Here is a 12,520-nt window from a genome sequence, read left to right on the forward strand (position 1 = left end):
CTAATTTCTATGAAACCCACAAAACCATTTAATTTCTACGAGTAAACGAAAACCCCTTTCTCTGATTGGTGGGGACAATTGTAAGAAAATCCCAAGTCCATTGTCCACTGGTGGGACAATAAAGTGAACTAGAGTTCTTCGAAAGTCAAGAAAACCTTTTAAGAAGAGCAGTACATATTGACTTTTTAACTCTAATAAATACCACTCCCTCCAAGAAAGAACAAAACAGACAGCGCAAATTATTAAAGACATAAATATATCTTAACAATTTTGCGCGCATTATCTAAAATCAGACAAGCTGTAAAAAGTTTCACTACAGGAACGTGCCTGGAACGGTTCCCTCCGAGCTTGTCTCAGTTCATGTTTTATAATTAACAGAAGAGGAGTTGATTATGTAATTAAAAAATCCGGGTTGGCTCATTATCCAATAATCTTGTAATAAACTCATTGATTTTTAGTAATTTTATTTTAAACAATGTAGTTATGAGTTTAAAAAACCTAAATTAAATAAGATAAATTCACTTGATACATAACCTGGATCTTATCCTAAATTAACTTTCAAATTAAGTTTAATAACTATAATATATGGAGTACTGGAAATATAAGGAGATTACAGAAAATTATTACCGAATAAACATCCAACAGTTACATAAACAAAAAAAAAAAAACACAGATAGAAATCTTATCACATTACTAAATCCCTTGAATTATTTGTCTAATAGCTTGTCTGACAGTGATGACACAATTGAATCGATCAGAGTTCCAATCTAACTAGGACCGAAAACAGGCATACGATGATAACTTTAGAGCTTGGCATCCAGGGCCATGATGGTGCTAAGGTTCATCGGGTTCATGTACTCGGTAGTCCCTGTCATCAGCTGCTGCACAAGGACTCGGTTAGCCCTTTCTGTTGGATGGAAAGCATCCCAGAATACATAGACGTTCCTGTTGGGACACAGGTTCGAAACCACTGTGCATAATCCGAGTCCATTGTACAGACCTTGGCCACAGCACGCTACCTTTGATGTAACAAAGCCTGCACCAGCAATTGCCAGGAAATATCAGATATTGCAGAATTAACATTAATTTGATTAGCTGATTTAGAACATTTAGAGTGGGCTTCCAAAGAAGCATAGTTATTAAAACTAACCCAACCCAGCAGAGATAATTTAGAACCTGATCCGGCAGATTTTTTTCCAAACAGTTTTGAAGTTGACTTGTTTAAATTTGGATCAGCTAATGAATTAACTTATAATCTAATTGAACCGACTACATTAAGATCCAAGGATATTTTAAAACTTTTTTTCTAAAATAAAAGTGATTTGAGTATAAAACGGCAATGTTTTAGTTTTTTTTTATAAATAAAACTAAGTTGTTTTAGAATAGATTTGGGCTGACCGGCAAGCTTGTAATCTATAAAGAAGTGAAGAACTTGTTCGTATAAGAAAAATCAAGATAGCGGCATCAAACAAACCAAATCTTTGGGGACTATTGATCAAGTCAGTATTCATTGCAAATGCATTAGCAGTAATGAAAACATCAGAGCCTAATTCTCTGTTGAGACTCTGAAGCATTTGGAAGAGCTGAGGATTAAATATCTGCGCAGCTCTTTGCGGCTCCGGTGCACATTCTCCGTTCGTGCTTCCAGACATGGCTAACTCCGCAGGAACACAACCCAATGGTCCAGTTCCAGTCACCAGGATCCTTCTGCCCCCCAAATCATACAGCCTCTGCAAAAGAAATAAAAAGAAAACCATGAAGCCAAAATCAAGACAAGCAAACACCTAATTAATAACACAACCTAGATTTTACAGACTCGGGCTAGTCCCCGCACTGAAAGAGAATAAAAAATGAAGGAACTATGAGAATGATCACCATGAGGAGTTTCCTATACTCTGAGACAAGAAACCGGCAATAATCGGGAAGGGAGAATTGTCTTCTTCTAGGTGCGAATGGTGTCAAGAAATAGTTGTTAACGAAGTCATTACCACCAAGTGTTATAAGGACTAGGGCATTATTCACTAACTGCTGTGTCCGGTCTGCTCCTATAATTGCACTGACTCGTCGCTGGTATTCTTCAAACAGCTGAAATTGCCTGAACATTCTTAATATGTTTACCTGCAAAATGAAAATTTGAAAATTTTGCTTCACTAACTGATACTTAAAATCAATTCTTTAGCTAATTGTAACATGGAAAATTGCTCATCTTTCTATATTTTTTTTTTAAAAAAAAAATTCTTATGCACAGTACGTACAAAAGTTGTTAAAGCTGGTTTGGCTCCATAGGTTGATTCACAAACCCAGGATTCGAGGGATCAACTATGTACAAGTTATCAGCAGAAAAAGGTAAAAAATGTGCTCAGAGGAAGAGTCTGAGAGGCTACAAGTTGCTCATATCTAAACCCCAAGTAAACGTCAAGATCATGTTGCAACTTGAAAGCAAACTTAACTATTAATGAAGGGGACAGGGACCAACTGCTTCTTAAAACTTGTCAAAAAAGGGTTGTAGTTCCATAAGTGTTGTCACATGCGCGCCAAGGCTCTCCATATCAAGCAACAGGATTGAAAGAAGTGGCGTGTCAAGATATAGAGACATGTAGTGAAATTTGCTTGAGCTCAGTAGTGAACTTACAAATTGAATTCCGGTGTCATTGAGGATTCCAATTCCGGCAGAAGCAAAGTTGGCACCATTGAGTAGTCTTTGTCCATTGAGTTCTGGACTTAAGTATGGCAATGTTGGCTCTAAACCCATTGACTGACCTAAACACGTACGTACATACAACAATATATAATATCATGTGTTAAATTAAGAAAGAAATTAATGCATCATTGCTTACAGTACATGACACATGCAAAGATTTGGAAACTTACTGATGATATCAGGGAAGTTGAAGCCATTAGAGAAGCGGCCAGTTGGTCTGTGGGTTGGATAATCAATGCCATAAGGTGGAGAATCAGCACGAGCAGTAGTGGCCAAGTAATTGTTGTTGCCACTGTCAACAAGTGAGTCACCAAACACAAAGAAAGCACGAGCTGCCTCTGCTTGAGGTACAATTGTTGCAACCATTGCCATTGCCAGGGCAACAGTCAGGGTGGTGATGAGAAAAATCCTAGGAATTGACATGGAGACGAATTAATAACGTGAGCACGTACCGAGTGTCTCTCCCTCTCTCAGCTTTTTTCCCCTCTCAAGTAACCTATGTCTCTATGGGAAGAGTGGACGATAAGATCGATATAGATTTGGTTGATATATATAAGGGTTTAGCTGTGAATTTTTTTCCCTTTTTTCCTTTTCTTTTTGTTCAAAATTACACTTATTAATTAGGCTAGCTAGTGCGCCTCAATGCCTTCATTTGGGATCAGATCAGGTAGGGACCAAACGAATTAAGCTAATTATCAACAAGGCAACTATGGCAAAATTGTAGCCAAGCACTTTTGCAGAGATATATTGCTTAATTGGAAATGGAACATCGGAAAATTACTATTCGAGGCTGTTGGCATATATAACATATATAGTCTAGGTCAAAGTTATTGTGACGAGTCCCGCCATGCATGCATTATGATCTTTCTCAACCAAACATGCATCTAGGCCGCATAATAAACCCAAAAGTTCACCGGCTACATATACAGGAGAGAACAAATTTATAACCCTTTTTTGAGAAACTTATGGCAACTTTCTTCGTGCAGAGGAAAGAAGAAATCATGACTTGTCCAATAAAAAGAGTACATTTTTAGACTCCTATTAAGTGCATGTATCCTCTGATGCAGTACTCATGGTGCAGTCTGCGCAACCATAAATTTAAACATAATTGGTTAATTAATATATCTTTCATTAAAAATTCCCTTTTAAAATCTTAATTAAAAAAAATTATAATTTACAGCATTTTTTTAAATTATAACCGTAAAAACTTTCACAAAATCAAGCCTACAGTACTGCGTTATTATTGTATAGAACCTGTAGTAATACATTAAATATAGCATCATAGTCTTTTTACTCTCTTTTTTCTTTGTAAAAAATGAGAGGCGGGTAGACTACTACGAACTCCCACAGGACACATTACATCCACACACACACACACACACACACACACACACACACACACACACACATATATCTAAAAAAATCTCCATGGCATCTATGTTGAGTCGACCACAGCTCATGATACCTTTGTAAATGGGGCCAAAGGATATAGGGTTACTGTTAACAAAAGACTCGAATCCAAACTCTTAGATGAGGTATACGAGATTATTTACCTTAATTTGGCCAACAATTCAAAAATATAAAATAAAAGAAAACTTGAGTTTTAGGCTCTTTTTGTGGTGTGATTTGTATTTTGCTTTAATTATATATATTTAAAAGTGTTTAATTATTCATATATTATAATTTTATATATACTAAAAACTTTTTCCCCAACTTTAATATTATTTCAATTATAATTTTAAATAAAAAATAAATTAAAAAACAATTACCATCACACTATCAATATCATTAGCTGCAATGCATTTCCATGATTCCAGTGGGAAGTGCAAGACAAGTTGTCAATCAATTTCCCAACTTATATGGCATGCATGCAAGATCTCTTTAGCCGTGGGTGCACAGAAGCTTCATTGTAAGAATCTTACGTCCATAGCTAGAGTAGGTGCTGCATAGACACTACGTGAACTGGCTTAGGGTTATATATTTTCATGGCGCACAGGGATAGGACTAATTAAGAAGGGCCTCAACCTTGAACAACATCGATGATTAATTTCCGCACCCGTGATATATAGTTGTCGGCAACTAATTAAGCTAGCCTTCTTCAACGATACATATATGGTGTAAATGCTGCCCTAAGCAAGGCCTATATGGTACGTATATAGCTGGCAATATGTTGGATCGGTTGTGCATGCATTTATATACTAGTTCCTAAGGATCTTGATCCTGACCATTTAATTACCGGTGTCATCATGCAGCTAGCTAGCTAACCATTGAATTTGATTATGAAAGATGTTGTTCATATGCAGACATGAAAATATATAATCAATTCCCTAATCACGAAACTAAAAGTAGATGAAACTATATTCTAACTACATTGACATTATATCAATTCAAGTGGAGATCAGGAGAGGAGAGGAGAGATTTTAAGTTTGAATTCCATCTTGTAAAAAAAAATACAAAAAATAGATGCACATGGGAGCGAGTAAATATAATTCACTAACTTGTAACCCGATCGATATAGTTTAAGTTTTTGAATTAAAAGTAATATTCATCTAATGTATAGGCCTTTATACATATAAATTTAAAGGTTGTTTAGAAATATAGCTGCGATCGAGTACTGCTGTGCATGAAATTCATGTTTCTAGAGGATCACGTATGAATCTTTGTACAGTCAGAAAGTGTCCTCAAATAAAAGTTGATTTAAGCAAGTCTCTATCTGATTCAAAGAGTCTGGTTGCAAGGTTGCCAAATTAATCATTTAATATATACACCAGTGGCTGATTAAGCAACTAGTAGATTAGCAGTAGTTTAACTATACTCGATCGTATGTCTGATCATCAGGACTGCACTAGTCCACGACTCCATGGAAGTGTTACAGATTCAAGGATGGCTGAAAACTTTCAAGCATAGGGTGGTCACAGATGAGGTCCTCAGAACTTGCATTAATGGAAACTATACACTTAACACCTTTTGACTTCCATTGAATCACACTGTTGGTACCATCTACTGCAATTGGCCATGTTTTCCTAAGAGGGACGATCGATCGACCACAGCCACCAAACCCGCAAGCTTCGATCTCTACTTGGCTCGAGGGTTTATTTATTGGGATGGCAGATAAAGTCCTATATAAAGTTAAGATGCCATGTGAATTACATAAATGGAGAGGGCCATTGGTAGATGAATTCCATCTATCCCCTTATCTATCTATCTCTCTGCATATTTAATCCTCCTCTTCCTTTCTCCTTGACTAGTCCATTGCTATGACTGGACTTGCTAAAAGGACAACTAGTGCAAAGAACTAGTCATCTCAGTGTTCAGTCACTGATGTCCGAAACAACAAATATAGCATTTGGCTGATGTCAGCCCTAGCTAGGGGGCTTTGCTAGTGGTAGGGAGGAACCAAAAGTTGAGGATTGAGGAAAAATAAATTATTCTTGGGGTGCGAAACATGTAAAATTAAAGGGTATAATTATAGCTTTTCAGAATTCTAGGGCTAAAATGTAAGGTTTTCTAGCTTTTAATTGGGGGTGCCATGGCCCCCCACCTTTCAATGTAGTTCTTCTGCCCCTGGCTAGTGGGGCTGTAATTTGGCAGCAAAATATCAAAGTACCCTTATGGATCGATGAATGATATTTTGTATAAGCTGTGTAACTAGAGATTTTATGGGGATCCGTCCATCATTTTCAACATGGTTCTTTTGATTGATAGGCCAATTAATGACAATTAATAGCGTGATCAGTGTCTAACACAGTCCATCATCAATCATCATCTATCTATGTGCATATACAGTCCATCAATCTATTGGATAGATACATCTATTCATCCTCTGTTTGTGTGTCTGTATGTGTGGATAAATTGATTTTATTTTAATTATTTAATAAAAAAATGATAACAGGTGAATTAAATTTTTTTTAAAAAAATCATGATAATCTGGAAAAATATATTTTTAAAAAAATAAAAAAAAACGAAAGACAATATGGAGTAAAAAAATGATTTAAAAAAATCAAAGTTGAGAATAATAAAATGTATTAAGTTGTGCCTTAGTCAACCTTTCTATTTATATATATGCGGCAGAACACTGCAGTAACTATAGGGGTTACAACATTGGAATAATCCTATATTAATTTTCTATTCTGATATATACATGTTATACATTCTATAATATGCCCCCTCAAGCTGAGGCTGAGGGATCAACTCGAAGCTTGAACCGAAAAGCAGTAAAGGATGCAACAAGAAGTGGTTTAGTGAAGACATCGACAAGTTGATCCCAAGAGGGAACAAAACGAATCTGAATCTCTTTCTTGGCAACGTGGTCACAGACAAAGTGATAATCCACTTCAACATGCTTAGTACGAGCATGGAAGATAGGATTGGTTGAGAGATAGGTAGCACCAAGATTATCACACCAAATGGTAGGAGCAAAGATTGAAGGAACCTGCCAATCTATTAATAAGTATTGAAGCCAAATGACTTCAACTATACCATCAATAAAGGCTTTATACTCAGCCTCAATAGAGGAGCGAGCAACCGTGCGTTGCTTGCCAGATTTCCAAGAAATCGACATCTAACAAAAAAAGACAAGATAGCCACTCGTAGACTTGCGATCATCAATACTACCAGCCCAATCTGCATCTATAAAGCCATGTAGAGCAAAAGAGGAGCCTCGAGTGATATGAAAATCATAAGATGTCGTACCTTTAAGATAGTGAAAAATACGCTTAACAACGGCCCAATGAGAATCTGTAGGAGCATGCATAAACTGACAGACTCTATTAACAGCAAAACATATATCTGGACGGGTGAAGGTAAGATATTGAAATCGTGTAGGATCAGAGAATGAGTGATCCAGTAATAAAGTGACTTTCAAAGGGGAGACTGGAGTATCAACAGGTTTGCAGGAAGTCATACCAGTTCGAGTGAGGATGTCAAGAATATATTTATATTGACGCAACATTAAACCCATACCGGTAGACTGAACTTCAATACCCAGAAGGTAGTGAACAACACCTAAGTCACGAAGCTTGAACTCAGAGCTGAGTAACTGTATAAGGTGATGAAGCATAGCAGAGTTGCTACTCGTAAGCAGAATATCATCAACATACACAAGGAGATAAAAGATATTAGTAACATCAGATAATATAAACAGGGAAGTGTCAAACTTGGAAGCTCGAAAACCGATGGAGAGCAAAAAATCACTTAGATGAGTGTACCATGCTCTCGGTGCCTGTTTCAAACCATACAATGATTTGTGCAATCTGCATACATGAGATGGAAGAGAGGAGTCAACGAAACCTAAAGGTTGTTTCATGTAGACCTCTTCAGTAAGAACACCATTGAGGAAGGCATTATGAATATCAAGATGATGAATCTTCTAATTTCGCGAAACCGCGATAGAGAAAACCAATTGGACTGTGGCCTGCTTAATAACTAGAATGAAGGTTTCAGAATAATCAATACCTTCCTGCTGGGTAAAACCTCTAGCAACAAGGCGCGCTTTACAGCGCTCAATACTACCATCAACACGACGTTTGATCCGATATACCCATCTACTGCCAACAACGTTCATCGAAGGATGAAATGGAACCAAGGACCAAGTGCGATTTGTGCGCAAAGCAGCGATCTCATCACACATAGCATTATGCCAAACTGCATACCGGTCAGCATCAGAAAATGCAAAAGGCTCAGAAGAGGGAGAATATAGTACTCGTGTGGAGGTAGAGGTGGCGGCAACGGAAGCAACCAGATTTGCTGTCTTCGGCTGCCGCGGTCTGAGAGTCATAAGATGTCTGTTGCGTGCTAGTGGAGACTCAGGGAAAGATGGTGGCAGTGAGGAGACATGTGGTAGCTGATAAGAAGATAAATCAACCATAAGTTGCAGACATGCAGGAGAGGATGATGAAGAAGCAGCCTCAAGCACAGGACTGTTAACAAAGAAGGGGCTGTAGGTAGAGACTGAATCTGCAGGAATGCTGGCCAGGGTGGGCGAAGCAGAGGAGGGACTAGAGAGCGCCCCAAGACCATGAGGAGATGAGACCAATTGACGAAATGAACCTGCATCATAAGGGTTAGATAAACAAGTATGTGATGATGGCCAAGGGATGGTTGGGGGCTGTGGTCGGGTGGCTGTTTGGAGTGGCAGAGCTGAGTGTTATAGGCTATTTGGGTGACTGGTGGAAGTGGGTGGTGGTGGGTGGTTTAACAAGTTTGGAAGGGTGACAGTAGCGGGTGGGATGGGGGTTATGGTGGAAACCTTTGCAATCTATTCAGAATTATCAAATGAAAACACATGTTTATGGAAGCGGACATGACGGTAAATATAAATACGGTGAGATGCAATATCAAAACATCGATAACCAAGATGCGAGGAACTATATCCAAAAAACACACATGGAGAGGAACGAAAATCCAAATTATGATTATTATATGGACACAGAAAAGAAAAACAAAAACACTCAAAAGTACGCAAAAAATAATAATCAGGAAACCGTTGAAATAAACAATCAAACGGAGAGCGATGGGCAAGAACAGGAGCAGGCATACGATTTATAAGATAAACAGAGGTTTCAAAGGCATAATTCCAAAATCAAAAAGGTGTTTTGCATTGCCCTAAAAGAGTAAGACTTGTTTCCACAATATGCCTATGACGACGCTCTACGATGCTATTCTATTCATGAGTGTATGGACAAATTAGACAATGATGAATACCAACGATCTGAAAAAATGTAGATAATTTTTGGTATTCACCGCCCCAATCAGTTTGAATAGATTTTATTTTTAATGAAAATTAACGTTCAACGAGAGTTTGAAGTTGATGAAACGTAAAGTAAACATCAGACTTGGCAACGAGAGGATAATACCATACATATTTAGTATAAGCATCAACAAAGATAACAAAATAACGATAGCCTTCTGAAGAAAAAAAGGAATAGGACCCATACATCACTAAAAAAATTAATTCAAGTACTAAATTGCTCCTTAATGTTGATTTTAAAATCTTTGCTTTGAAGATACTTTTGAAAGGTAAAAATACTTCACTGCAATATGTACTTAATTGCTTGTGGTATATCTCTCAAAGGGATTTGAATGTTTTGATGAAAAAGCACAGGTTAAATCAATTCAATCAAGAAAAATAGTATTTGCCCACGTATTAATTTCCAGGTGATGAATCACCAGAGACCCCCCTTCCCTAGCGCGCTCCACAGAGTAGAACCCCCTGTTTTGTTTAATTTTTGCCACCAACCTTCGCTTGGTTAGCCCTGGCTTTTAATATCGAGATGACACCTCACCACTAGATATCATCATGGACCCTACATATCCACGTGGTTCCACTATTTCATGCTAGTGACATCTAAGTATATAAAAATAATTGAAGTAATTCATGTTTTTTAAATTGTTTTTTTTAATAAATAAATAAAAATAATATTTTTTTATTTTTAAATTTTAATTTTGATAACCGCGCATCAAAACAATTCAGAAAAATATTAATTTTTTTAAAAATAAATCAATTTTGTGCTTTTAAAAAGCATAATCATACTGCAAAAACAAATAATACCACTTGAAAATGAAATGCGTTGAGGTGATGTTAGTATCGATAAAGAAGTCTAAATTCTATCAAGAATCCAAGCTTAACGGTACTATGATTCAATGGCTCAGCTTCCAATTTAAGCCCAGCAACACATCATCAATTTTAAATGTTATCACATATATAATTAAATGTTAGTGATTAACTAATGAATTCTTGTTCATCTGACATCGATATTCATTCTTTTGTTGAACATCTACACTGTATAAAACAAGATGTTGGGAGCAAGCCAGAGAAACACAGACAGTCCCTCAGGTGGCATCGTCGGTCGATTGTCAGATGTTATTGAGTCATCATGAGTGCTAGCTGATCATCAAACTGGAAATTCCTGTGTCCTTACTCATCATCACCAGCTCAAACACCCCCGACCCTACACCTCTCTGTGCTGTGTAAAGCTGTAAGGATGCATGCATATTTATTAATATACACAAGATCAGTGGTCATGAACTCATGATCTTGGTTAAGTTTTACGTCATATCTGCCTTAAATATAGATGACAGTGCTGATGCATTCAGAAGTCCAATATTTCTGGAGCCCACAAAAGAAATATATCCAATGGTATGAGACCCATATCCAATTATATATACGGGAAAAAATGTGGTATAAAGGTAATTGAGAGATGGAAAAAAATAGTTTTTTAAACCTATGTTGTAATCTTAAACTATAAATGAAAATATATGTTTTATAAATGTTGGATAATATAAAATGTGCTCCGAAATAACTTATAAATATGTTTAAATCAGAGTTAAATCGACTGAAAAGAAATCCCAGAATAACTAGAGAAATAAAATTTAAAAAAAAAAAAACAAGAAAAGTAGAGAAGAAAATCTGAATTCAAGCGTGTTCTTGACTTTGGTGGGCTCTTGATAAAATTTTAACCTGATACAAGAATCAAATCAAATTTATGAATTAGATATCTCATTTTGACACATTCAAACTTTTTCTTGAATTTCGTCTTGTCTGTGAACATAATCTTCATAATTTTGATTGACTATGCTGGGCTCTACTGCGTGCATGATGATCAGTGCTCAATTTAAAATGGAGTACAATTTCTCAGCAGTGAAGCCGACACAAAGTTAGCTCGTGGCTGTGACAGGCAAAATCTAACTTCTCGGCCATTGAATACCCTTTTAGCACTTGCAAATTTAATTCTATGGACCAGTACTGGCCTTCAGATTTTATTTCTTTATCAGACATTACTTCACCTTGGTTGCTTTGAGCCAAAAAATATAGAAAAAGAAGAACCTCTTAATTTATTTAAGTACACCAATTAATTAACTACTCTATGATTCATTCCTTAATAATGTGATTAATATGATATCTCAACAAGTAATAGACATACATGTATTTATTAAGTTGATTTATAACATGATTCAAGATTCAAGTCACGAGTTGAATGCGATATTATATATTATTTATACTATGCTTGTACCATGCCTTATATTTAATTTGTTAGGGAGGTCTTGCATGGATGGGGAGTTGAACTTTCTTAGCAATAAGCACTTGTGGAGCATCCTGTGGTGGTGTACATGATTCCACTTATTGTTGCGTTTGTAACCTTTGGAAAACCAGTGATCGATGAATTAATATGAGGTTAAATTTAGGCTCTCTAAGTCTAAAGAATACATGTGAAATAGATTGCTAAATAGCGATGTAATAATGATTGTAGTGTTTTGAAGGAATCTAAACCATAATGGTAAAACCTAACATGAGATTTACTCGTAATAAAAATTGGATCATTAATTAAGAGGGTTAACTCATAAGTTAAAAAAAAAACAGATTAAAAATTGAGTTTTGACTGAGTTAGACCCGTGTTAATTTGAATTTTTTATTAGATCATTCAAGTTTTTTTCTTCTATTCTTTTTCATCCTAAATCAATTCAATTCTTAGATCAGATGAGTCTTACATCAATCTATTAGATTGGTCTAGATTCTATAATTGTGATATGAATATGCCCAACTACTTCAACAAGGAAAAACATTCTTTAATTTATTAGATATCCTAGTGGGGAGGACTACTCTATTTGTTTTTGTTGTTGGTAAGTGTTTTTGTAAAAAATTAAATTTTTTTTTTAAATTTTTTTTTTATATTTTAAAATTATTTTAATACATTAATGTTAAAAATAATTTTTTTTTAAAATATTATCTTAATATATTTTTAAATAAAAAATATTTTAAAAATAATTATCTCTGCAATAACAAACACAATGAAGCACGCAGGTACAGAGCTGACAATACTT

The 12,520-nt window shown here is 35.9% G+C and overlaps 1 protein-coding gene across 1 annotated transcript; it reads right to left on the reverse strand.

Moving 5' to 3' along the window:
• Positions 1-551: 551 nt before the first annotated feature.
• LOC133691688 (GDSL esterase/lipase At4g28780) lies at positions 552-3,234 on the reverse strand. The gene is made up of 5 exons (XM_062112292.1): positions 2,872-3,234; positions 2,633-2,760; positions 1,876-2,118; positions 1,475-1,730; positions 552-1,036 (listed from the first exon to the last, which is right to left on the reverse strand). The coding sequence occupies exons 1-5, from the start codon at positions 3,122-3,124 to the stop codon at positions 804-806; spliced, it is 1,113 nt and encodes a 370-aa protein (XP_061968276.1). The 5' UTR covers positions 3,125-3,234; the 3' UTR covers positions 552-803.
• Positions 3,235-12,520: the final 9,286 nt, after the last annotated feature.

This window comes from Populus nigra, chromosome 4, assembly GCF_951802175.1.
Source record: "Populus nigra chromosome 4, ddPopNigr1.1, whole genome shotgun sequence".
NCBI classification, from domain to species: Eukaryota; Viridiplantae; Streptophyta; class Magnoliopsida; order Malpighiales; family Salicaceae; genus Populus; species Populus nigra.

Bases quoted from the DNA above. Each gene is read 5' to 3' on its own strand.
- LOC133691688 (XM_062112292.1), bottom strand. From the start codon at position 3,124: ATGTCAATTCCTAGGATTTTTCTCATCACCACCCTGACTGTTGCCCTG. The intron at 2,119-2,632 runs GTAAGTTCACTA...TTCATTTTGCAG, and splicing joins ATGACACCGGAATTCAATTT to GTAAACATATTAAGAATGTT. The intron at 1,731-1,875 runs GTGATCATTCTC...TTTCTTTTGCAG, and splicing joins AGTATAGGAAACTCCTCATG to AGGCTGTATGATTTGGGGGG.